The 24,465-nt window shown below is 38.3% G+C and overlaps 1 protein-coding gene across 1 annotated transcript in view; it reads left to right on the forward strand.

Moving 5' to 3' along the window:
- Window positions 1–24,465, forward strand: part of LOC126236010 (ryanodine receptor) — a 702,826-nt gene that overhangs the window by 567,669 nt on the left and 110,692 nt on the right. The window contains exons 77-78 of the mRNA XM_049945018.1: window positions 18,855–18,948; window positions 24,019–24,188. Coding sequence (XP_049800975.1) covers window positions 18,855–18,948; window positions 24,019–24,188 — 264 coding nt within the window. The remainder of the gene's footprint in view (window positions 1–18,854; window positions 18,949–24,018; window positions 24,189–24,465) is intronic.

Raw genomic sequence — 24,465 nt, forward strand, 5'->3', positions numbered from 1 at the left:
ATTACACACTAACCAGTATTATGCTGTGTGTAGAGATATATGTTCATAACAATTGTGTAAGAAACTCTGTTTGGCAATTTTCTGATTATAAATGCTGCTTTTGGCTTTGTTTGCAATCACTCTTCAGTCAAAAATGTAATTTTTTTCACTATTAACTGCTTTAAGTTTTGATAATTGAAAGAATTAAGGGCAATAAATGTACCATAGTTAAGGCCTTTTACTGTGTTTTACTGTAATATAGTAGCTCAAGTCTAACCAGCATGCATTTTGTGTGATTTGTGCTAATTTACCAGCAAGCCAACAAACCAAAACCCAGTCGTGACGGATGGAAAAGAGTGTTATCTGCAGCTCGTAAGAGGGCAGCCATTGCATGTCTGCACAGTGAACCTCTGCATAAGCTTAGGAGGTAACCTTGCCAACATTATTGTATTTTAAAATTCTATTCTGGCTCTTTATCTTACATAATTCACAATTTAAAAACTAAAGATGGAAAGTCAATGTTGAAGTGTCAACAGTTATGGAAAGGATAGATTGCTACTCACTGTAAAGATTACAGGTTAAGTTGCAGACAGGCACAATGAGAAGACCATTACACATTAGGCTTTCAGCCAAAGCCTTCATCAGAAAAGAGAAGCACACACACACATTCAGACAAGCGAGCACAGGTCACCCATACATGACCACTATCTCTGGCTGCTCAGCCAGACTGAGTAGCCAGAGATAGCAGTCATGCATGCCTGCATTGTGCTTGCTTGCATAAATGCATGTGTGTTTCTCATTTCTGATGAAGGCTTTGGCTGAAAGCTTAACGTGACAGTCCTCTCATTGTGCTTGTCTCCAACTCATAGTGTCATCTTCACGGTAACATTTTAAAACCTTTCATTCTTAATTAAAATTGGTGGAACAGGATTATGGTATATTAAGTACATCCAGGAAAGGAAAACAAATCTCACAGCACCATCAGTTCATGAAATTAAGACTACAAGCACACCACACCACATTTAAAAGGAAACCAGGTTTAGTTTCAGAATAGCATATTCTTCTGCTAGGCCACCAACTGCAGCATAGTATGCAGAACATGATACCATTGTAAATTTCTTCTACTTATTAGCAAATATCCTACTGATTTTGTACAACTTGTTGTGTTGAACTGTCACAATGTACATGATCAGTACACATATCATAAGACTATGAAACTGCAGTAAGTAATAACAGCTAAGTAATGTCATTTAAATATTGTGAAGTGCTGTTTACTTATACAGTGCGCTTTAGATCAGCAGATTCGATACCTAAAAGATATTTCCCCTTGCAAGTATATTAATTTAATATCTCTAAAATATCTGTAACAGTGGTTGCTAATGAATTTTACTGTGTGAGCTGCGAGTGATTGGAGGGGGGCTGGTCACATGGTGAGCACAGTTTGTGTACTTGTATACTGTAGGGATCACTGCTGTAGCACACCAACTTGGCTACTTAGTCCAGAATTGAAGACTGGGTGTAGTTAAATTGGAAACATCATTTCTCTATAGTCGATTTTTGTAGGTTCATTACAAGAAAATGATTTTTATTTTGCACTGTTATTTCAGCCATTGTTACAAATATTTTTAAATTGGGTCTTCCTATGATTCCCCCTTCAAAGACTGTGAGATTTCTGTATCAACAAACATCAGTGCACTCACTAGTGAGGAGTAAAAACTATTCAGTTGAGGTCTAGAACATAAATTTTGTAAATATTTACATTTAGAAAAGTGTGAGTCTTCAGCATGTTGTGTATGCGTTGTTGCTTTCCTTGTAATCATATGTTCTCTTTGTGCAAAAAATTTGCTGTTTTAGCTCTCAAATGCTTTTTTCTTGTTAATTATTGTTTCACAAAACTTTGTTGCTTTCCTTGTTATCACATGTTCTCTTTGTGCAAAAAATTTGCTCTTTTAGCTCTCAAATGCTTTTTTCTTGTTAATCATTTTTTCACAAAACTGTATGCTGGCAGGCTTGCTGTCTTACCCATGCAATATATTCTTATATATTTATTCATCACATAGCACAGTATATCACCACAAAAGTTTGAAGTGTTCTGTACTTCTTTTTGTAAAGGGACACACGGAACTAACCCCAACAGGCAGGAGTTGCCTTGTAATGATGATGGCAGTGACAGCTGACTAGAGCTAAAGATATTAGTGTAACTGATATAGCTCAAAATGAGCATATTTTGTTCACAGATCCATTGTGTAACACTCTGAGGGCACAAGTCAGAGAACTAACTTTTTTGAAGAAACCCCTAGCCAATGTAAAGATGTGTGTTGAGTTGGGATTAAAATCCGGACTTTTGCCTTCCATGGCTATTGGTCTTACAGTATGAACTATGCAAGGCAGCCTCATGATTCATCTCGAAACTTCAACCTGCCACTACCTGTTATGCTCTCCAAAGTCCACAAAGGACTGCTGCTGAGAGCACTGTTTGTAAAATAAGGTCTGTGTTCAAATCCCAGTTCTGACACACATTTTTAATGTGCAAGAAAGTTTCTATAAGCCTATATTACACTGCAGAGTGGAAAATTTATTTTATATTTTATGAAGTTCAGCTTTCACTGTGCAACATTTATTTTAGTGCTTAATGAATGCATAACTGCAAGTGCATGGATAGTTCTGTTTTATCACTATGTAATAAACCTAGTACAACATTGATCAGTTATCTTACTCCAGTTTTATAGTTAAACAGTATTCATTGGAGCTGTAGTGTAATTTTGAGAAACATCCTCAGTAATGTATAATGTAGCAATTACATAAAATTACACTGCCTAGTTATTTAATATCTACATAGCGTACACCTTTACAGTGATTTTTGTATATGTAATGAACTCCGTCTTCAGCAGATTAGTTCACAGAGAGCCTTGCTTTCAGAATCAAGAGTTTTTTCATTTGGTGAAAGGATGGAGGAAGTGGACATAGTCAAGGACTAACTGGGGAAGTTATCTCTTTTATATCTTTTCTTAGCTGAAAGATACCCTTGTTTCTAAATGGTAGCATTTCTATAATGATTCTTGTTGCTTGTCAAGAAGATCAATTCAGTTTGGAATGTGCAATGCTCTACCCACTGACTTCAAAGAATAATAAAAAGTTCCAGTCTGATATTTTTCCCCTCTCGCCTTTCAAAATTCCACAGAAACAGTGTCATTAACCCTGTGGAATCAGCATCTTTAGCACTTACAAAGATATATGCCAATGATTGATTACAGAATGAAATTTACCACTTCTCAGTTATGTTGCACTGAGATAAGCCTTTTATAAAAATGAAAACTGTATGCGAACAGGGACATCAAAACAGACCTGTGCTTTTTGTCAGAAATATTGTACTAACAGACACGTCCAAGCATAAATGATACATTATTGGTTGAAGATCATTGCCATGAGAGAAAAAAACTGGACTTTGTGTTAATTCTCTGTAGATTTATTAGCTTACCAAGCAATTAGTAACCATTGTAATAAAGTGAAAGCCACACATTTCCCACTAAAATTATGTTTATCTGTCATATTATGTGGAAAGTCTCGAAATTTTCCATCGACATTGCAATGCAAATAACATAAGCACAATTGTCATTTGGAATAGAGTCCTTTGGCAGTATACATTTCATTCATCATGTTCAATAAACCCTATCAAGAAGGGGAATGTTCAGGGGTATAGAAGGCATTGAAGTACACATTAAAAAACTATGAACAAATCATAAAAAATTTAATCTGTACACTGCACTAATAGTTAGGTATCACTGTATTCTCACTGCTATCCATGCTACCATCAGTAAGTTTGAAAGAAAGCTGTTACTTTTAAAAATACCAAATGTTTGTTATAGATACCTTTTAGTAGTAGGAGGGGGCGGGGGGGTCGGAGATTAGTGTTTAACATTATCGACAACGAGGTAATTAGAGACAGAGCACAAGCTCAGAATTAGGGAAGGATGGGGAAGGAAACCGGCCATGCCCTTTCAAAGGAACCATCCCGGCATTTGCCTGAAACAATTTAGGGAAATCATGGAAAACCTAAATCAGGATGGCTGGAGACAGGTTTGAACCGTCGTCCTTCTGAATGCGAGTCCAGTGACTTTTTAGTAAAATGTCATCATGATAAAATTATCACAGATGATGGACTTTTTCTCAAACAATAACCCTGTAATGAATTTTGAATGTGTTACATTGGTACCAATCAATTTTCACAAAGATTCAATTTGTACCATACTTTTATATAAGTATATGCAATTTAAATGCATTTAGTAATTTCTTGTGGCATTGTTGCAGTAAACTAGAGACTGTTATCATTAACAACCAAATTTGCCTCTGTGTATTGCATACAGGTTGAAACTGAAGGTCTGCTGCTGCTAGTCTTTGTGAGTTCAGTCCCAGATACTCATGGTCACATCTCCTTCACTTGTCAAATAAATGTTTCCAGTGCAGCTTACATCTGATTTCATCTGTCTCCTGTAAGCTGTATACAGTTGACGTAGTATTGACTTGATTAGCATATGTTTGTCTGAGCAGCTCCAGAGCCAGTATTTGGGCCTTCTTTCCTTAAATTTATTGCAGGACTTTTGTCTCTGACAACATCTGTGTTTGATTTGTGTGCTCTGCAAGTACAGCAATACATGTGCATTACTTTGTTCCATTTAACACCTCTTTAGCTTTGTTTCTTTCCTTATCAAAGAAGGTAAAACCGATGAACACAGAATCTCAGGCCCAAGAGAAAATACAACATATCTGAATGTACATTGTGTAGAAGTCTTACAAACCAGTGATCTGCCTAGTACTATCAGGCCTATATCTATCCATTGTGTAATAGAGAAGAGTAAATGTTGATTGTTTCTCAGTACAATAAAAATACAATCAACTTATTTGTTGTGTACACCTGTGGTAGGTGCCCAATATAAAAGTAGCAGGGGGTGAACCCCCTGCCACAGATATGTGTAGCTAAATGGAAGTAGCCTGCTGGCACTAGCTACACACACTCTTTCACAGGGCAATAACCCTAAAACAGAATCACTATAGGAACACATGAGTAGAACAGTAAACATTTATTAAAATAATCACATCACAAAATAGATACTCAACTTCTGCTTTCCAGGCATGGTGCTGATGAACCTAATTTAACCCAACAAATTGTATGTTTTCCAAACTGTCTAGTTGAAGTTTTGAGAGTTAAAATTCACGTAAAGAATGTTCGATACTTGGTGTAAACTGTCTGATTACTAGACTGGTCGGCTCTGCAGATATATTGTAGGCATCTGTAAAGAACTATGTTGTTGGTGCTGACAACCGCTGGGTGATAACTCAGTGGTGACTGGAAATGGGACCAAAGAGAACCGGCCGAGTGTCAGCATGCAATCACTTAAATTGTGTGCTTGATCCATGAATGTCATCCTGTGAACTATTTGTAGGGCGCAGAAAAATATTTCTGGATTTCAGCATGCTCTTTGATGGCAGTTGTAACTATTGGTGGAGAAAGGCCTGTTTGAAAGTCTTGTAGTGGAAGCACAAAGTAAATTCTCATATGTGTGTCATCTAGTAGGTGGATGACTGTACTTTGTGTGAGATGCCGCACTGTTACTGCCTGTAAGCGCTGCCCTTGGGGACCAGTGCTGTATATTCGTCTGGCAGAGACGCAGCATTATCAGAAACTTAGAGCTTACAGTGATAATTTTGTGGGTAGGTGAAGCACATGTTGGAAATTACATGGCCCTCACATCTCTGAGCTGTTTTATGATGGTACCTGCATTTTAAAAAAATCCATAATAGTTCATTTGGTTCAGACCTCAGTTAGTTATGAAGAACAGTGTAATAATTTAGTTTATTTAATCTTGTTTAAAATAAACTCTGTGGCAATGTCATTGTTACACTCATAACAACAGGTTTGATTGTTTTGCTACCATTCTGTTTTAGGCATTCACATATAGCTGGATAAATTTCCGTTACTTCCTTTCTAATATTTTTATAAGCATTATTCTCCAGAAGATTACACAACTGCACAAATTGTTAAAAAAATGACTGGCGGAATTAAGCAACCCTTCCATTCAAAAAAATAAAAAATAATAAAAATAAAAAAATCTCACAGTTTATGATTTCTTCTAAAGTAGCTGTTAGCAGCAATCACACTGGAACCAGATACTCTTCTTTTCCCAGCAAGATGCCCACATCTTAAATAGTAACAATTTTGACAGATTGCACCTAAGTGATCACTGATATTTTCTTGGTGTAGTAAATGTTGATGCTCTTCATGGGTATGCAGCCACATTTTGTTACATGATAACATGATATTTCTATGGTCCAACTGGTTGTCACCTTCAGGTGAGATTGCAGGTGCACAGTCATGCCAGAACCCAGGTAACATCAGACACAGTGGCTCTTTTATACCCTAGGAACAGGCTGCTGTGCTTGTAAGAGAAGTGGAAGGGCTGCCTTCTGTGAAGTGAAGAATTGCAGTGCTGCCACAGTAGAAACTAACAAAAGCAATTAATCAGAAATTAAGATGCATCCAGTTAAAAACCAGACTATTGTTGTTTTATGTCTAATAAAATACGAGGGTTGGAAATTAAATGTGCCAACTATTTATTCACAACCAATACAAAAGAGTTACACGTTTGCACCTTTTACTATCCTTCAAAGTAGTCACCAGTGTTGTGTAGAATTCATTGCCAGCTTATAGGAAAACCTTTATCTCTGTTACTAATGTCACCAGATAAACATATTTCAATGGATTCCTTAAGTAAACAATCTCAGTAACGGGAAGTGGGAACAATATTTTGTGTCTCTTTAAACAACATATTATGCCCTTCATTGAGACAATGTTCAGTGAAGGCAGATTTTTCAGGCTGGAGCAAACGTGTGTGACAATGATGTTCCACAAATTGGTCATGAACCATACAAATAGTCCATCCAGTATAAGCCTTTCTGCATTGACAGGAAATTTATGTACTCCAGGCTTTCTCAATGCCAAATCATCTTTAATGGATCCAAGAAGGGCTGTAGTTTTGGTCAAAGATGAAAGGATATTCTCAATATCATGTTTCCTGAGGATTCTTAAAGTTTGTGAAGAAATACTCCCGACAAAGTATAAAAAAGCAAGTGAATTATGAGTGTCCATTGTTGATTCACATGGTGGTCAAAACTGGATAACACAAACAATCTGACGATCTGTATATCCTTTTTGGTTGAAAACAACTGTAGCACGTTAATACAGGTAAACATAGCAAGCCAATGCCCAGCGAGACACCCAGGGCTATGCGTCCGCACTCCTCGACGTTCGCAGAGCGAATGACGCTCCGTGCTGCAGCGCAGCTGCAGGCGGCGGCTCTTATCGTGACGTCAACATCCGGTCCCTGCGCGCCACTTCGGCGCCAGCGTGCCTTATCAGCATCTTGCGCAAGCTACAGGAAGTGAATTTTTGAGCAACACGCTCCTAGTAATACTAGGGACCTGTATTAACGTGCCACAGCAATGCCTCGGCGACGTGGTTACCGTCGTCGCTGGCGGCACAGTGTTCCTGTGTATCGTGCTTTGAAGGCAATAGACATTAATCTTTCTGGACAGTTCAATAAACAACAATTAATTGGAGGTCCAAACGTATTTCGTGGACTCCGTTTGAACTTTACATGTGATGTACAAGCCGTGTTTGGAGATAGTACATGGCTTACACTTGCTGTAGTATGGGGCAATCATTGTGATTATGGTGGCCTTGAAGCTTTCCCAGATGCAAATATTCTTACATGGAAGACATGGAGTATAGCAGAGACAACAGGACTCTTAGAAAAAGTTCCATATGGTACACTTGTTCCCAGTATGCCAGTATGCCTCCATCAAATTATCAGAATCCAAAATAGCATGAGCACTCTTGACCTGTGTACATAAAACTCCCATGCATTGATGTGGTTGATGACAATTAGTGGCATGGAGACAGTGGTCCAAATGTGTAGATTTAAGTATATACTGTGTCCCAAAGTCCCATTTTCTTTTTTTGTACACTAAAACATCCCAAACAGATAATTTGCCATCTTTTTCTATTTCCATCATAAATCTGAAGTTCGGATGAAGACAGTTAAAATGATCTAAAAACCAATGAGGAGCTTCCATTCCATGTATCCAAACAATCAAAATATCATACATGTTTCTCATAAACCATGTGGGTTTAAGAGAAGAAGTCCTGAGTGTGATATCTTAAAAATATTCCTTGAGAAGATTCACAGCAACAGGCGAATGAAGACTCCCCATAGTCACACAATCAGTTTGTTAAAAAAATGTATCATTAAATAAAAAATATGTCAATGTCAATGCATAATGACACAATTCAGTAGTTTCATCATCCAAAAGCTGACCAATTATCAACAAGGACTCCTGTAAAGGTACCTGAGTAAAAAGTGAAACAATATAAAAACTAACTAGAAGGTCAGATGTTCCAAAGCATAGAGACTTCAAACGTTGAATAAAATTGGTTGAGTTGGATGTATGACGTTCACATTTGTCCACATGATGGCTAAGAATAGAAGCAAGATAAATGGATATATTATAAGTAGGAGTGGCAAAACTGCTGAAGATTGGATGAAGGTGTGTTCAAGGTTTATGAACCTTGGGGAAACCATACAACCTGGGTGATACTGTCGCCTTGGGATGAAGTTTTTTAATGTATCTTGAGGTAAGGAGCTCTTCTTAATAAATGAGATGATCATCCATTTTATCTGGTCTGTAGAATCACCCTGTAGTTTACAATATGCAGAATCCTCCAAAAAACAAGTCATTTTTGCCAAATAATCTGTGAAGAACAATGGCAGTTTCATTATTAGCAGGAATAACTAAAAGATTCTTATTTCCCTCAATGCTTCCCTTCTCGTTCATGCACAGTGGTCTGTTCCTTGGATATAAAAGGGCATCATCTCTGATGTTACTTCAATTCCAGTGTGATTGTGCACCTGAAATCTCATCTGAAGATGGCGACCAATTGGACTGTCGAAATATCATGTCATCAGGTCAATGAAATCTGGCTGTATATATGTGAAGAGCATCAACAGAATGCACATATATTGATGAAATATTCATTCATTCCTATTTTACTTCTTTTTTCATAATAATTACAAATTATCTAAAACTGCTAATTAGTTCTCACACTGTGAAAGATTTTTTTCACTTCTGTGCATTGAATAATCTTTGTAAAATGAGCATGAAGGGGGGGTATGTTTGTTAGAGCAGACTTGAAGTGTATCGCCTTTTAATAGGGGTTTTCATGAAGAATTCCATATTACTGTCTGAAATGTGAATTTAAACAAATTAAGTTTATACTTTCTGTATATCAGAATTTTGAGTACATCACGATACAATCAGAAAGAATGGGCCTGCAAAACTATTGGGCTATCATACAATGTAAGCTTTCACAGCTGGTACCAACATCACATAAAACTTACAAGCTAATAGGCTGTGTTCCATATATATAAAGCTTTCTCCTAATGTTTTCTCTCCAGCTGCAGGAGACATCTTCAGAGGTGAAGCAGAGAACTGCAAACAGAACTCGAGGGAGTGCTGAATGTATGGGCAGTGTAGAGGGCACCACAGTCCATCACGTGATGTCAGCTGCGAGACTCCCTCTAGTAACCCCAACATTCTCGATTGAAAGTAATTGATCATCGTTCTTATGTTGCAACATTGCCATCCAAATTTTATCTAATTTAGTACTTTCCTCTTTTCTTTAGAGAAGCTGTTGAGGTTTGTAAACACCATAATAATTTTAACAGAAAATAGGAAGATGTCAAATTAGATAAAATTTGGATGTCAACATTACAATGTAAGAATGACAATTGATTACTTTCAATTGAGGATGTTGGCCTTACCAGAGATAATCTTGTAACCAACATCATGTGGTGGACTTTGGTGGCCTCTAAACTGCCTGTATGTTCAGTGCTCCCTTGAGTTCTGGTTGCAGTTTGCCACTTTACCTCTGAAGATGTCTCCCATTGTTGGAGAAGAAATACATTGACCACAGCCTATTAGCCTGGAAGTTTTATGCAATATAGGGCTATGTTTTAACAGTATTGACTTTCATAAATTTATGAAATAATATACAAAAAAGGATAAATAAATTTGAATGTATTAACACAGTAAACCAGTTCTGTAGCTAAATGGTTAACATCACTGCCTTTGGCATGGAAGGACCTGGGTTCAATTCCCAGTACTTTTTCAACTTTCTTGAGACCAGATTAGGAACTGCTTGAATAAAGTAGCAGCAGCATCAGCAGGATTCATTTACTGACAATAACAATTGGAGAGATGGGCGACATGCTGATTACAAGTCCCACGATCATAGATTGCTCCTTGTACAGCCTTGTAGATAGCAGTCGGCCATTCAGAACAGGCCTAAAGTGTAATCCATGAGGGATGTTGATATCAATACAGTTTACATCAGGAGTGCTACAAGCATACTAGTAGAGGCAGCCTGTTACATTTCTCTGTGTCTAGGGATGTTACGACATTAACAATTTCTCATACGGTATCATTAGTGAAGAGTAGTAAAGGATAAAAAACAACCATCATTGATCTAGCTGAGCGCTAAGGTTCTCACAAAGAATTGTAGCTGAAATGCAAATTATGTCAGAGCTCTATCAGCATCACAACCAATCTGCTACTGTAATAAGACTCTGACAGAATGTCCACATACCGTACATTGATGGTTAGATGGTGAGCTCCAAACCTCTGACATACACCAAAAATGGACAAGGGTCATTCTAAAAATGAAGAATGTTTTCATCTGACAAGCCACGTAATTCTGTCCCCACCTGTGCCATCTTGTCAAAGACCTTCCTAATCTTTGACATCAGTATGACACTAACAGGGAGCAGGAACAGTTGTTTATTGTTTGTTAGTGTGGTTTTAAAATGTGTGACAAAATTAGTGATCCCACAAAGTGTGAGGCTAGTAGTATAAAACAGATTCTGACTTCAAAAAAAGCCTGACCTATCAAAATGTACAGACAGATGAGCAAAGTTTGTAGAAATGTGATGAGTGAAGCTTCAATTTAGAAGATGGTGTACCATGTTTTATAGCAGACAAAGGTATACTCATGATGACGAATGATAGAGGATTGAGGAAAAAATTCAACAGGCTAGATGTTCCGCTATTGATGGATTCAGTTTGTGCTTTCATAAAATTTCATGATTGCTTGTCAAATTGTTGGTTGTGATTTGGGCTATAGAACAGTGTGTGCCAGGTGGGTTCCTTGACTTTTGACAGATGAACACAAAAAATGATGAACGGGAATTGCACTGACCTTTTTCATTTGGCATTACAAGGATAGTGAACAGTTTTTGAACCACATTGTTACTGGTGACGATATCTGATTTTCACGTAAAAGTCCATAAAGGAAGCAAAAGTCAATGGAATGATCCCAAAAAAAATCAAGAAAAGCCAAACAAATTGTGAGCAGCAGAAAGGTTCTGGCCACAGTGTTCTGGGGTAAAAGTATACCCTACTTATTGACTTTTTGCCTAGAGGAGAGACTGTAAGTATAGCAGTCTACTGTCAGGCCCTTCATAGACTGCACTGTGCCTTCAAAACAAATGACACAGATTGTTGTCCAGCGACATTGTGCTTCTCTACAGTAATGCTTGCCCACATTCTGCTGCTTTGAAGGAGGATTTGCATTGGCATTTTATGTGGGAAGTTTTTGAAGATCTGCCTTTGCCTTAGAACCCGGAGGTACCTCCAAATTGAGGTCTGTCTGTTTTTCTTTCTAACTCAATGAGGATATTAGTTACTATTCAACAACTACAGCACTACAAAAGATCTTTAAATTTGAATGATGACTAAATAGAAAAATAGCTAATATATCAAAATTTCTTGTAAAAAAGTTTTCTTGCATTATCTGGAATCAATATGTCTGGACAAACAAATGTTCTTTACTTTTAGAAAGACCCTTATGTTACTCAACTCAGGAGCTGCTGAGAACCATCAGTGGTTGTAAAAAACCGATATTGACTACTGAATCTTCCTGCAATTATTTTGCAAGAGGTTGAAGTTATATTCAGTGAGCTCCTAAGGAAACATATGTATTAGTTTGCACATTTCATATGAGGAGATAGCTTTGTGATACTGGGGGCTGCAGTTTTGTGGTTTCCATTCGAACCATGTGTATTTTTCAAACTCAGATCACAGCCAATTATTATGTGGCTTACTGAGATTCACAAGCTTGTCCTAAGGTATGGATGATATTTTGTAACAAGGATGTAATTTCTGAGATGGCAGTGTGATGCGCAGTGGTCAATCTGTTTGGGAAAAACTTAATGAACATTTGGATAAACTTCAGCATCTCTCCAGGCCCTTCTGCCCTCCATCTTGACTGTTATTGAGAATGAGTATTAATCCTCAGAAATCAAATCAAATTTTCTCCACCCTCTACATGGATACAAACAGCTTCTGCACGTCACAATTGGTAAACAATTCTACCACAAAGGACTCGTCTGTTTTATGCATCTATTTGACAACTGATCATTTGTAAAAACCATTATCTATTAATCAACTCTGTTGTCTTCCTTTCTTTATTTATTTTCCAACAAGGTCATTAGACACAGAGCACAAGTTCAGACTGGACAGTTATGGGGGAGGAAATCAGTCATACTCTTTTCAAAAGAACCATCCAGATATTCTCTGTAAGAGATTTAGGAGAACTATTAAAAACTTAAATCTTGATACTCACACAAAGATTTCAACAGGGCCTCTTCTGAATGCGAGTCCATCACCTTTATGTTATCTTGCTCAATACAACTCTCTCTCTCTCTCTCTCTCTCTCTCTCTCTCTCTCTCTCTCTCTGTGTGTGTGTGTGTGTGTGTGTGTGTGTGTGTGTGTTTGTGTTTGTGTGTGTTGTTTTCATTATAGTACTGTCACAACTGTTGGGATTAAGGCCTCATTTGTGGTAGCTAATGTTACAATGACTACTTATTCAAACATGTCTGAACAATGGAAAATCCAGGATGGAATAATGACCATATTATGGAAAGGATAGATTGCTACTCACCATGTACTGAAGACATTGAGTCATAGACAGGCACAGCAAAAAGACTGCTGAACAAGTGAGCTTTCAGCCAAAAGGCCTTCTTCTAAAGTGGACAGTGGTTGTGTGTATGAGAGTTGTGCTTGTGTGAATTGTGTGTTTTGCTACTTTAGAAGAAGGCCTTTTGGCCAAAAGTTCACTTGTTTAGCAGTCTTTTTGATGTGCCTGTCTGTGACTCAACATCTCTGCCATATGATGAGTTTCAGTCCGCCTTTTCATAATATTGTCATTATTCTAACTTGCTTCTTATATTATATAAGATGACTCTTAAACATGTAGAATGGATTATTTTACAATCACAATATTTTGCAGCCGTTGTGAAAACTGTGATTGCTACATGGGACCATTAATTTTCCTTTCTTTACCGATTGCCTAACAAGTCAGTTATATAACAAGGAATTACTGCACACAGAGATTCTAGCTATAAAGGTGATTAATATTTCAATAAAATTATTGCAGCCTTGAAAAATTATCACAGTATTGGAAGTATACATGATATCAAAGAAAGAATTCCATATTTTGAGAGGTGGTAGTATGGACCAAAACAAGACAAAATGTCCAGTAAACATGGACTCTAAAGTGCTTTCCTTAAGAGCTATGAATACTTATACGTCTCCTCTACTGCAAGCTCTTCATTGCGATAACTACCTACAAAATATATGCTCTGCACTTACTCATAACTGTGAATATGGTTTAACTTAATGACACTAAATGTCTAACAGCTGTAATCTCTTTGATTTTCCAAGCAATTTGTTGTTCTCTCATTGGTATCTGGTGTTCTGCTTGTGGTCTGCATCTTCCCAACACAATACTACAATGTTGTAACTTGAAGTCTTCACCAGATGTTCCCTAGGTTGGCAGCCTTGCTGGCCAGGTTCTGTATTTATGCTTGGTTGGTGCCTGGAGTTCTGTCTGCCAACCGCTCCAGATCTAGTGTTCCCTCTTTGATCTGCATCCGAGAGGTACTCTTCCTCACTGCTGCAAGTGTTCCCTATTCCACCTGTGCCTACTGCGACAGTATCCCACGGCAGTTGCCGCATCATGGAATTTTGTATCCATTCTGTGACCACAAGGTGCATTCTCTGCAGTCTCACAATACTATAAGCATTCCTTGTTCCATCTGCAGCTGTCTCTCATGTCGGTGTCAGTCTCCCAGTGTTCAATATTCCTAGCTGCAGTAATGAACCTCAGAAACTGCAGTAACAACATCAAAAACCTGAGACCTTAAGGATTGTGCTTCAAGGGAGCGAAACTAATACAGAACACCAGATGGCAGTCTCCACCACAAGAGGCATGCTGCAATGGGAGTGGACATAATATGAAACTCCAGCAGCAGCATGAGATTACAGGGAATGCGCCTTGTGGGCGCGGACTGAATATGGAACACCGGAAGACTGACACCACTACAACAGAAAGCCTCAGTGGGTGTGGACAGCATAGTGAGTGCCTACAGCAGCACAAGACCAGGGAATGCACCTCGTGGTCACCGACCAAGTATGGAACGCAAGGAGGCAGCCACCACAATTGGAGACAGCAGCAGTGGACTTAGACGGAATAGAAAAGATCTGGAGCAGCGTGGAAATGCACCTGGTGGGTGCGTACTGAATATGGAACACTAGGAGACAGAAAATGCTGCAAGAGATAGCCATAGTGGCACAGATGGCATAGGGAATGCCTACAGTGGTGCAAGACTGCAGAAAACGCACCTCACAGGCATGGCCTGATTACGGAACACCATGATGCAGCCACTGTGACAAGAGGCTGCCACAGTGGATGTGAACAAAAAGGGAACACCTGCAATGGTGTGGAAGCATACCTCGCGGGCATGGACTGAAGAGGGAATGCCCCATCCAGAGCAGACAGTAGACGTAACTCCAGGCACTGCCCAGGAATAAAGATTGGACCTAGTCAACCACGCAGACTGTCTCAGGGACCGTCTATGAAGATTTTGAGTTACAACATTGAAATATTGTGTTAAGATGATGCAGACCACTGGCAGAACACAAGACCTTGACGAGATGAGAACACCAACAGGTGCTAACTGCATGCTGTATTCGTGAACAGTAACAGAGGAATGTGTCCTCATTTGTTTACGGTGTTTATTTATTTATTTCTGCTCTGTTGCTCCAGTAAACAGAAGAATTGCATGGATTGGAGTGCGTCCTTTTTTTAATTAAAAATTAAAATATTGTAACCATACTTGCAGACAGTAACTAAATATGCTAATAATTACAAATTGTAACAACATGCATACAGGAAAAAATATGCCAATAGTTGCAGTCTTCAGCATTTACTGCAGTGGGACTGAAGTATAAAATAATTAAATCGTAAATTACAGTTATTCCACATTATAAGTTATAGAATTATTAAGAAGTACATTACTAAGTTAAGCATAAAAATTTCAGTGATAAGGTAGGCTATAGTATTCATCTACAAAATTGTAATAATAAATATTACATATACTAGTGTTTAATACATTAACTGTATCTGGTGTGCGTTTTGATCAATGCATTTGATTTTACGTCCTCCTGAACTTTTTGAAACCTATGAAACTGATTGTAGTGGGTTTTCTTAGCATTCAAAGTTAGTCCATTGCAGCTTGCGAGTGTTCAGTCAAGGTGTGTGTTACAAATAAACCACACACCTTTGTAGTAGTTGTCGAACTCCCGACTAGGTGAAATTTTCTTAAATCATGATTCAGTACTAGTGTCTATTGAATCAGTATTCCAACAACTTGGGGCTACAATCTGAATTTATTGTACATTGCCTATATGTCAGACAAGAGATTAGTCATTAGCTTCTGTCTTTATGTGCATCTGACATTCTGTTCAGACTCTGACATTCAACCACCTGAACAAAATGTTTTTCGTTATAGCTTGACATATAAATGAACATGCACACAGACACACACATACACACAACTGCTTACACATGTTGATTTATACATCAAGTTAGTATGGGATTTTCATATTAGTGAAATAGTTTTTTTAATTGAAATTCTTAGCAATAAAATAGCAGAAAAGCCTGTACCCTCTCAAACTGAACCATTTTTGGAGATCAGAGAAAACATTATTGGCAGTTGTTGAAAGATCGTTGTCTGGTGTTTCAACTGCAAAGAGAGTAAATTTGCTGATAGCTTTTGTACATAGTGGAAGGTAATAATAAAAATAAGAAAGAACAAAAGGCCCAATACAGAATCTTGCAACAGCCCTGTATTTACTGTTCCCCAGTGACGTGAAGTTATTGTATCATCTCCATGATTAAGTGATACCCTCTGTTTTCTATCAGTTAGGTACAATCTAAGACATATCCGTACTGCATCACTTAAGCCATAAGGAGGATTTCATGGTTCACACAGTCGAAAGCTTTATTATATCTCAATATATCATCAGATGCCAGTCTATTGTTAAGTGCTTCTAAAACATTTTTGTTAAAGGAAAATATAGGGTCATCAGTTGATAGGCCTGTTTGGAAACTGAAATGACAATGAGTAAGTGCCTTTTTGATGTTCAGGTCTTCAACAATTCTCCCATGCATCAGTTTCTCCAGAATTTTTGAGAAAAATGTTAAAAGGGAGATAGAGTGGTAGTTTGAAGCAGCCCCCTTTCTTGAATAGTGGTTTCACAATGGCCTACTTCAGTCTGTCTGGAACAATACCTTGTAGAAGGGATTCATTAAATAGATGATGAAGTATTACAGAAATAGCACTATCATGATGTTTAAATACCCTTGTGGCAATGTTATCAGAGCCAGATATATTTTTATTTTGCATTTTTGTGATGATCCTTTTCACCTCACTGACTGTGAGAGGGGCTTTGTGCATTTGTCTTATTTTGCGCAATCCAGTTCCTTTCACAAGGTTCATAGTGTCTTTGACTGAGCTCTTATAGCCTGTATTCTGAGCAACTCTTAGGAAGTGATTGTTAAAGACACTTGCTACTGCATCAGTTTCTTTAACCATGTTGACACCATGTATTATTTCTGTGTTGGATTCTCTTTCACATTTCTTTTCCAGCTCCCTTTTAAGAACACTGCATATGGTTTTCATTCTGTCTGTTTCATATTTAATAAATAAGGTTTTGGAGCGCATTATGATTCTTTTCAAAATTTAACAATTTGATCTACAGTGCCGTTTTATTTGTGTATGATACAATGGTGACAGTGGTCCCTCTAGGCATGTAATTATTGCTCCAAATTGATGCCTTTTTTGTCCCAAAAGAGAGTCAGCATAACCTTCCCTGATGATGGTGCTGTTCGAAACTTCTTTGGTTTTGGTGATGAGGAATGGCGCCATTCCTTGCTCGCTCTCTTCGTTTCCGGTTGGTGGAAGTGAACCCACGTTTCGACCCCAGTAACGATTCTTGCAAGGAAGCCATCACCTTCTTGTTCAAAGCGCCAAAGAAGTTCTTCACAAGCATCAACACATCATTCTCTCGTTTCAGGAGTCAGCTGCCGTGGCACCCATCTTGCAGACACTTTGTGAAACTGGAGCACATCATGCACAATGTGGTGTGCTGACCCATGACTAATCTGTAAACATGCTGCAATGTCATTCAGTGTCACTCGGCAGATTTCCTTCACTATGGCTTCAACTGCTGCAATGTTCTGTGGAGTCACAACTCGTTATGCCTGTCCTGGACAAGGAGCATCTTCCACTGAAGTCACACCATTTGCGAACTTTCTACTCTATTCATAGACTTGCTGCTGTGACAAATATGCATCACCATACTGAACCTTCATTCTTCGATGAATTTCAATAGGTTTCACACCTTCACTACGCAAAAACCGAATAACAGAATGCTGTTCTTCCCTGATGCAAGTCGCAAGTGGGGCGGCCATCTTTATACTGATGCGACGGTATGTGTGCATCTGCACTGTGCTGCCACCTACAGGCCATTCTGCATGCTGTTTGTAGCACGCTTGCCAACTTACAGGATAATGGCGTGAAACTTCGATTTGTTATTACAAATTTAAGGTTTTCATTTGACTCACCCTCGTACATAACTTACTATTATTGTAGGTCTGTAACGGGAAAGAGATTATAGTAGTAGAGATACATTTCACAGTAGTGAAGAGGAACCAGCACTCATAACTCTTACGGTAAACATTTTAGTGCCCATGTTTACTGGACATGTTTGGCTTGTTTTGGTCCATGCTAGTGCCTCTCAAAATATATAACACTTTTTTTAATACCTTGCATACAGCAAACATGTAGGGAAGTAAAGGCAAATAATAAAAATGTAGTATGCAATAACCACAAAAAAGGGAGAGAGGGTTAGTTCATATATATGTGTGTACATATTCTGAAGATACATACAAATATACTGGCAGAGCAAATCCCATGGTAATAATGTAGTGAAATTTTTGTAACTTTTTGGTCTCCCCATTGCCTCTAAGAATAATTGTGTCATAATGCCTTCAACAGAAACAGCTGTTAAGATAACACTGCAAAAGAGGAATCTCTTCTCTGCTCACCAAAGATGTAGAAAAAAGTGTTGGTACTTTTTGTTGAAAAGGCATGAAAAGAAATAGAATCTGAATTTATAGACTGCTGATGACAACATACAAGTATAAGCTTTGTGTTAATCATTAGTACTAATAAGTATTTAAATTGTAAAGATGCTCCACTATGCTGAATAAACATTCTTCTACTCCTACAGTAGCAAAATTTCTTATGTCTATCTCTCAAAACATACAAGAATAAATTCTAGTACACACAATAACTTTAAAGGTACATTTGGTCTTTATTCTTTTCACAACTTCTGTAAAGAAAAAAAATTATTACAGGCACAGAGCTATCAACATCTATGTGCGTTCCTATTGCGATCTGTGGCTGCAGGATGAGAATGTTGGCCAGGAGATAATGATTGAAGATCTGACTGTGAGTAACTACTGGTTATAATTATCAGTGGAGTAGCTTTTACTGCACATTTTCTTTAATTTTAACTGTTGTGCCTTTCTGGATATACTAATTCACTTTTGTAAATTATTTTTTAACACATAACAGTAACTGCACTTAAAGTGTTAACTTGCTTAGGTCAGATGTGCCCTCGAGGCTGTAATATGGTAGCAAAATTGCTTCTCACAGACCACAGAAGTGTTATCGTGACAGAGGAATTATTTTTTTAGACAACATAGTTGTGTGGAGATAACAGTGATTGGTTTACTTATAATCAATTATTCAAAATGACAGTCACAATCGCATTATTTATTTTGCCACCAACTGGTTTCCACCTGTGACGGGGTCATCTTCAGGGCAATTTACACCATTTGGACGCTCGCTGGCGTTGTCACCCTGCCCATGCACAGGCAGGGTGACAACTCCATGCCCTGAAGATGACCCCATCACGGTTTGAAACAGGTTGGCGGCAAAATAAATAATGCGATTGTGACTGTCATTTTGAACAATTGATTAGAGGAATTATCTCTTACTACCACAGTGATTATTGTGTAAAGTAACATCCTTTCGACTGTAGGCTTTCTCGGCGCACTGTCAAATGGGGTGATTTCTGACCATTTTGAGGTTATTTGCACCATAGCTTGTATTGGTTATGTTGATTACGTTGTTTGTTATGGAAGTGTATGACAAATAATATATCCTAAAAACAGAAAGTTTGTGTGTACGTATACTTGCCTGAGACAGATAAATGAAGTTACATAATACAATGGAACACCTACAGCCATTCTTAAGATGTTACTTATTACATGGCTACCAGTTTTGTTGCTGCAGTACACCATCTCCAGGGGGTTAACTCAAATCATATACTTGATTCCATCAGTGCCAATATGGTGTGAGTTAACCCCCTCAGTGTCAGTTAAAGCTTGAAGATGGTGTACTGAAGCACTGAAACTGGTTGACATATAATAAATAACATCATAAGGACAGCCGTAGGTGTTCCATTTTGTTACATAATTGAATGACGAAGTCCCTCAAACCCTCAGGAGGCTGTACATACAAAAACTTGATAAATGAAGTGTGCGAAATCACCCCATGGATTGTGGTGATTTTGGACACGTGTTTTTTAAATCCCTGTCTGTAGTTACAAAGTACATGGGAGTATTTCAGACATAAATTGATGTTTTCTTTTAAAATTCTACATTATTCTTATTTGATTTTAGTGACATTTAACACATTTCAAGGATGTTCATAATAACAAATAAGTGATAAAAGTTGAAATAACAAATTTTACTTATTTAAAGGTTTTATATATTCAAGGTTGGGTCTTATTTTCTTTAGATTAAATTGCAAATTTTTGAAGGTATAAATCAAAATATTAAAAACAGAAACAAAACAAAGACATTATACTACAAGATCAAAATCAGTTCACTTACTCAATATTCAGCATTAAGTTTCAAACATTGACCGTTAAGTTACGATGGCCTTAGAGTCAAAGCACATATTTTCTAAAAATAAATGTCCTTCTCTTCTCAACTGGCATAGTACATACTCAGCGAACTTGTTCTTTTTGTATTGTGTCTTCAGCAAGGACATTGGGAAACACAAATATGAGGATCCATGAAAATACAATTCATTGCTGCTGTTGTTATGAGACATTCAGGTATAACAGTTGCCAAATAGGCTGTCTTATCAATGAGAGTATTTGTTGCTCACAGTTTGACTTGTACAAAGCTATTCACACCTTTTGGCACCATGTTGTAAAACTAGTTATGATTAATAACAAGGTGTGAGGTTTGAGAATGGGCGGGTCAGCCCAAAACAAGTAACCACTGCAGCAATAAATTGTATATTCTTACAACTGAGATGGACAAAATGAAAATTTATCAAGTTTTCCTCGATATTATACAGTTGCAGACCTACCATCCTGAAGCTGTATGCCTCGGATCAGCAAACACAAATACATTTCTACTGTTGCTGTGTGGGCGCAAGAATTTCACACATACTTCCCTTGCGCCAACTTTTGTTGCCATTCCAACATACTGCCTCATATGCTCCTTGTTTCAAGATATGTGTTCATGATCAGCAGCAAAACTCCGTTGGATAATGGGTTATTTTCACTTTCTCTACTGCTCAAAGCACTATCACATGTTCCCGCACTGTTTTCATAATCCTGGAAGTCATGGCCAATCATTGATTTCCCAGGAGGAATGTGTACTTTGTGGCAGCAGGAACTACCAGATTTAGTTGGAGGATAACAAATATCGTTGTGCATTTCTTAGAAACTGGAAGTCCATGCCTCTGTGTAGCTTTGCCAGCCCTCCTCATTGTCAGACAATTTCTGTAATACATGACCTGGATCAAATGGGATTAGGCCTGCTGCCCAAAATTCACTCATTATGTTTTCAGTAAATTTGCTGAAATCTTAGTCAGTGTTTGCTTCAGAAGAGATGGAAAAGTATCCTCAGGAATGGTCCCGCGAGTGTAGTTCTTCCGTTCAGTTGATCCAGCTCTCCACACTTCTTTCATTGGTCTGAAGAAGCTTACAAGAAGTAGTTGGGGGAGGTAGGTGCTGTTAGGTGAAAGGAAAATGAATGAAATATTGTTCCACTGACACTCTTGGTAATGTGTAAGGAAACGTGACTGAGGAAGTTGTCCCCAATCATCACTATTGGTCCATTTTGCTTCTTCAAGTAGAGGAAAGCAGTTGTAAAGAACCAGTCTTCAAATATCAGCAGATCAGACCATCGAGTTTTATTCCTATTGCAAGGGATTCCTCCTGGGTGACCTTCCTGTCACTTGTGCCACAAATACTCAGATGTAAAAAGGACACATTATGGCGGAAGCAGTTTACCATCAGCACTTGTTGCCATCATTATTGAGACAATAGATTTCGTTGAATCCATCACTTTTTCAGCTTGCTTGGTCCCTTGTTTTGTAATTGTCTGTTGCTTGCTTGGATCATCTGACATGTTGATTTCTTCAAACTCTATGTGATCAAATGTATCTGGCCACCTGGCTGAAAATGACTTACAAGTTCATGGCGCCCTCCATCGGTAATGCTGGAATTCAGTAAGGTGTTGGCCCACCCTTAGCCTTGATGACAGCTTCCACCCTCGCAGGCATATGTTCAATCAGGTACTGGAATGTTTCTCGGGGAATGGCAGCCCATTCTTCACAGAGCACTGCAGTGTTGGTCGGTGAAGCCTGGCACGAAGTTGGCGTTCCAGAACATCCCAAAGGGGTTCTATAGGATTCAGGTCAGGACTCTGTGCAGGCCAGTCCATTACAGAGATGTTGTCGTCGTGTAACCACTCTGCCACAGGCCGTGCTCCATCATGTTGAAAGGTGAAGTCGCCATCCCCGAATTGCTCTTAAACAGTGCGAAGCAAGAAGGTGCTTAAAACATCAATGTTGGCCTGTACTGCGATAGTGCCACACAGAACAACATGGAGTGCAAGCCCCTCCATGAAAAATGTGAACACACCATAACACCACGGCTTCCGAATTTTACTGTTGTCACTACACATGCTGGCAGATGACGTTCACCAGGCATTCGCCATACCCACACCCTGCCATCAGATCGCCACATTGTGTACCGTGATTAGTCACTCCACACAGTGTTTTACCACTGTTCAATCGGCCAATGTTTATGCTCCTTACACCAAGCGAGGTGTTATTTGGCATTTACTGGCATGATGTGTGGCTTATGAGCAGCTGCTTGACCATGAAATCCATGTTTTCTCACCTCCTGCCTAACTGTCATAGTACTTGCAGTGGATCCTGATTCAGTTTCGAATTCCTGTGTGATGGTCTGGATAGATGTCTGCACATTACGACCCTCTTCAACTGTTGGTAGTCTTTTGTTAGTCCACAGAGGAGGTCAGCCTGTACGCTTTTGTGCTTTATGTGTCCCTTCACATTTCCACTTCACTATCACATCGGAAACAGTGGACCTAGAGATGTTTAGGAATGTGAAAATCTCACGTACGAATGTATGACACAAGGGACACCCAATCACCTGACCATGTTTGAAATCTGTGAGTTCCGCAGTGTCCCATTCTGCTCTCTCATGATATCTGATTTACTGAGCTCGCTGATATGGAGTACCTGGCAGTAGATGGCAGCACAATGCACCTAATTGAAACGTGTATGTTTTTGGGGGTGTCCATATACTTTTGATCACATAGTGTAGTTAATTATGTTGCTAGGCAGAAGATTTTCTAGCATTGGCTTATATTGGAGAAATATAATTTAACTGTCATGTTATTCACTCCTGCATAAACTCTTTTAATAATTTTGCTTAGGCAAATGGGGAGCTCTTCTGAATGCTGCTTGAGGAAAAAATGTGCACATTCTTCTTGTTAGAAAATATCTTCTCTTTTATCAAGATAGCTTTTCACTAAAAATCATCCCAGTTTAGTGAAAGGAAATCCCCAATGTGCAACTCTCAAGATACCTTGCTTCAACATTTTTTCTTCTACCTCGCTTACTAGTGGTTATCCTCCCAGTGTTTTTTTTTTTTTTTTTTTTTTTTTTTTTTTTTTTTTAATGTATTTCCTGCGCTGTACTTTGTTGGGTCAATCTAGGTATACCATACAAATCACACGCTTTTCTGTATGATAATTTGTGATGCTGAATTTACCAAATGTTACATGATCTACTAAGAAGAAAGAGAGCATTAAACGACATGCACTGATAAAATCATGCCACAGTGGTAGTCATGTGCACACATACAAAACAACTCTGCCTTTGGATCACACTCCCATTTCACACATAGGGTCACAGACAGGTATTTTACTCCAAAAACTGGACAGTAGAAAAGTTAAACAATTCTAACCCATGCTCTTTCCATCATAGAGATCAAAATGACTACATGTGTTAGATTCCATGCTTTGTGTGAATTTTCTCTAAGTCTTCTTTATATACAGAACTTTTTTTTTTTAAGATTGTATGTGTTTCATTAACATAGATCTTAGGTTGGAGTTGCCCATTAGGTAGGGCTTGTTTAATGCAATGAATGAGTTAACAGTTTGTTGTATCCTTGAAATGCAGCAATCCTTTGAGGACGCTGAACTGAAAAAGCGTGATGAACAGGAAGATGAAGGAAAACCAGATCCTCTAAATCAACTTGTGACAACCTTCTGCCGAGGAGCCATGACTGAACGAACTGGAGCTCTCCAAGAAGATCCACTGTACATGTCGTATGCTGAAATTCAGTCCAAGTAAGTTTAATCTACTTAGGTAAATTTGAACTTACATCAATGAAATGTGATATTGACCTCATTTTTTCCTTATTATTCCACTGGTGAAATATTTTTATGGTGCTTTCGACTGAAGAATTCAAATTTATACTCATCACATTTGTGGCCCAATGAAAATCTTTGCTTCTGAGTCCCATTTTGAATGTATATTTTCTATAAATTTGAGATCAGGTGTTATTGACAGTCAGATGATTGAGTTTGTAACACTTAACTCTTGGACAATATGGTTTTGAATTTC

This window comes from Schistocerca nitens, chromosome 2, assembly GCF_023898315.1.
Source record: "Schistocerca nitens isolate TAMUIC-IGC-003100 chromosome 2, iqSchNite1.1, whole genome shotgun sequence".
Classification (NCBI taxonomy): Eukaryota; Metazoa; Arthropoda; class Insecta; order Orthoptera; family Acrididae; genus Schistocerca; species Schistocerca nitens.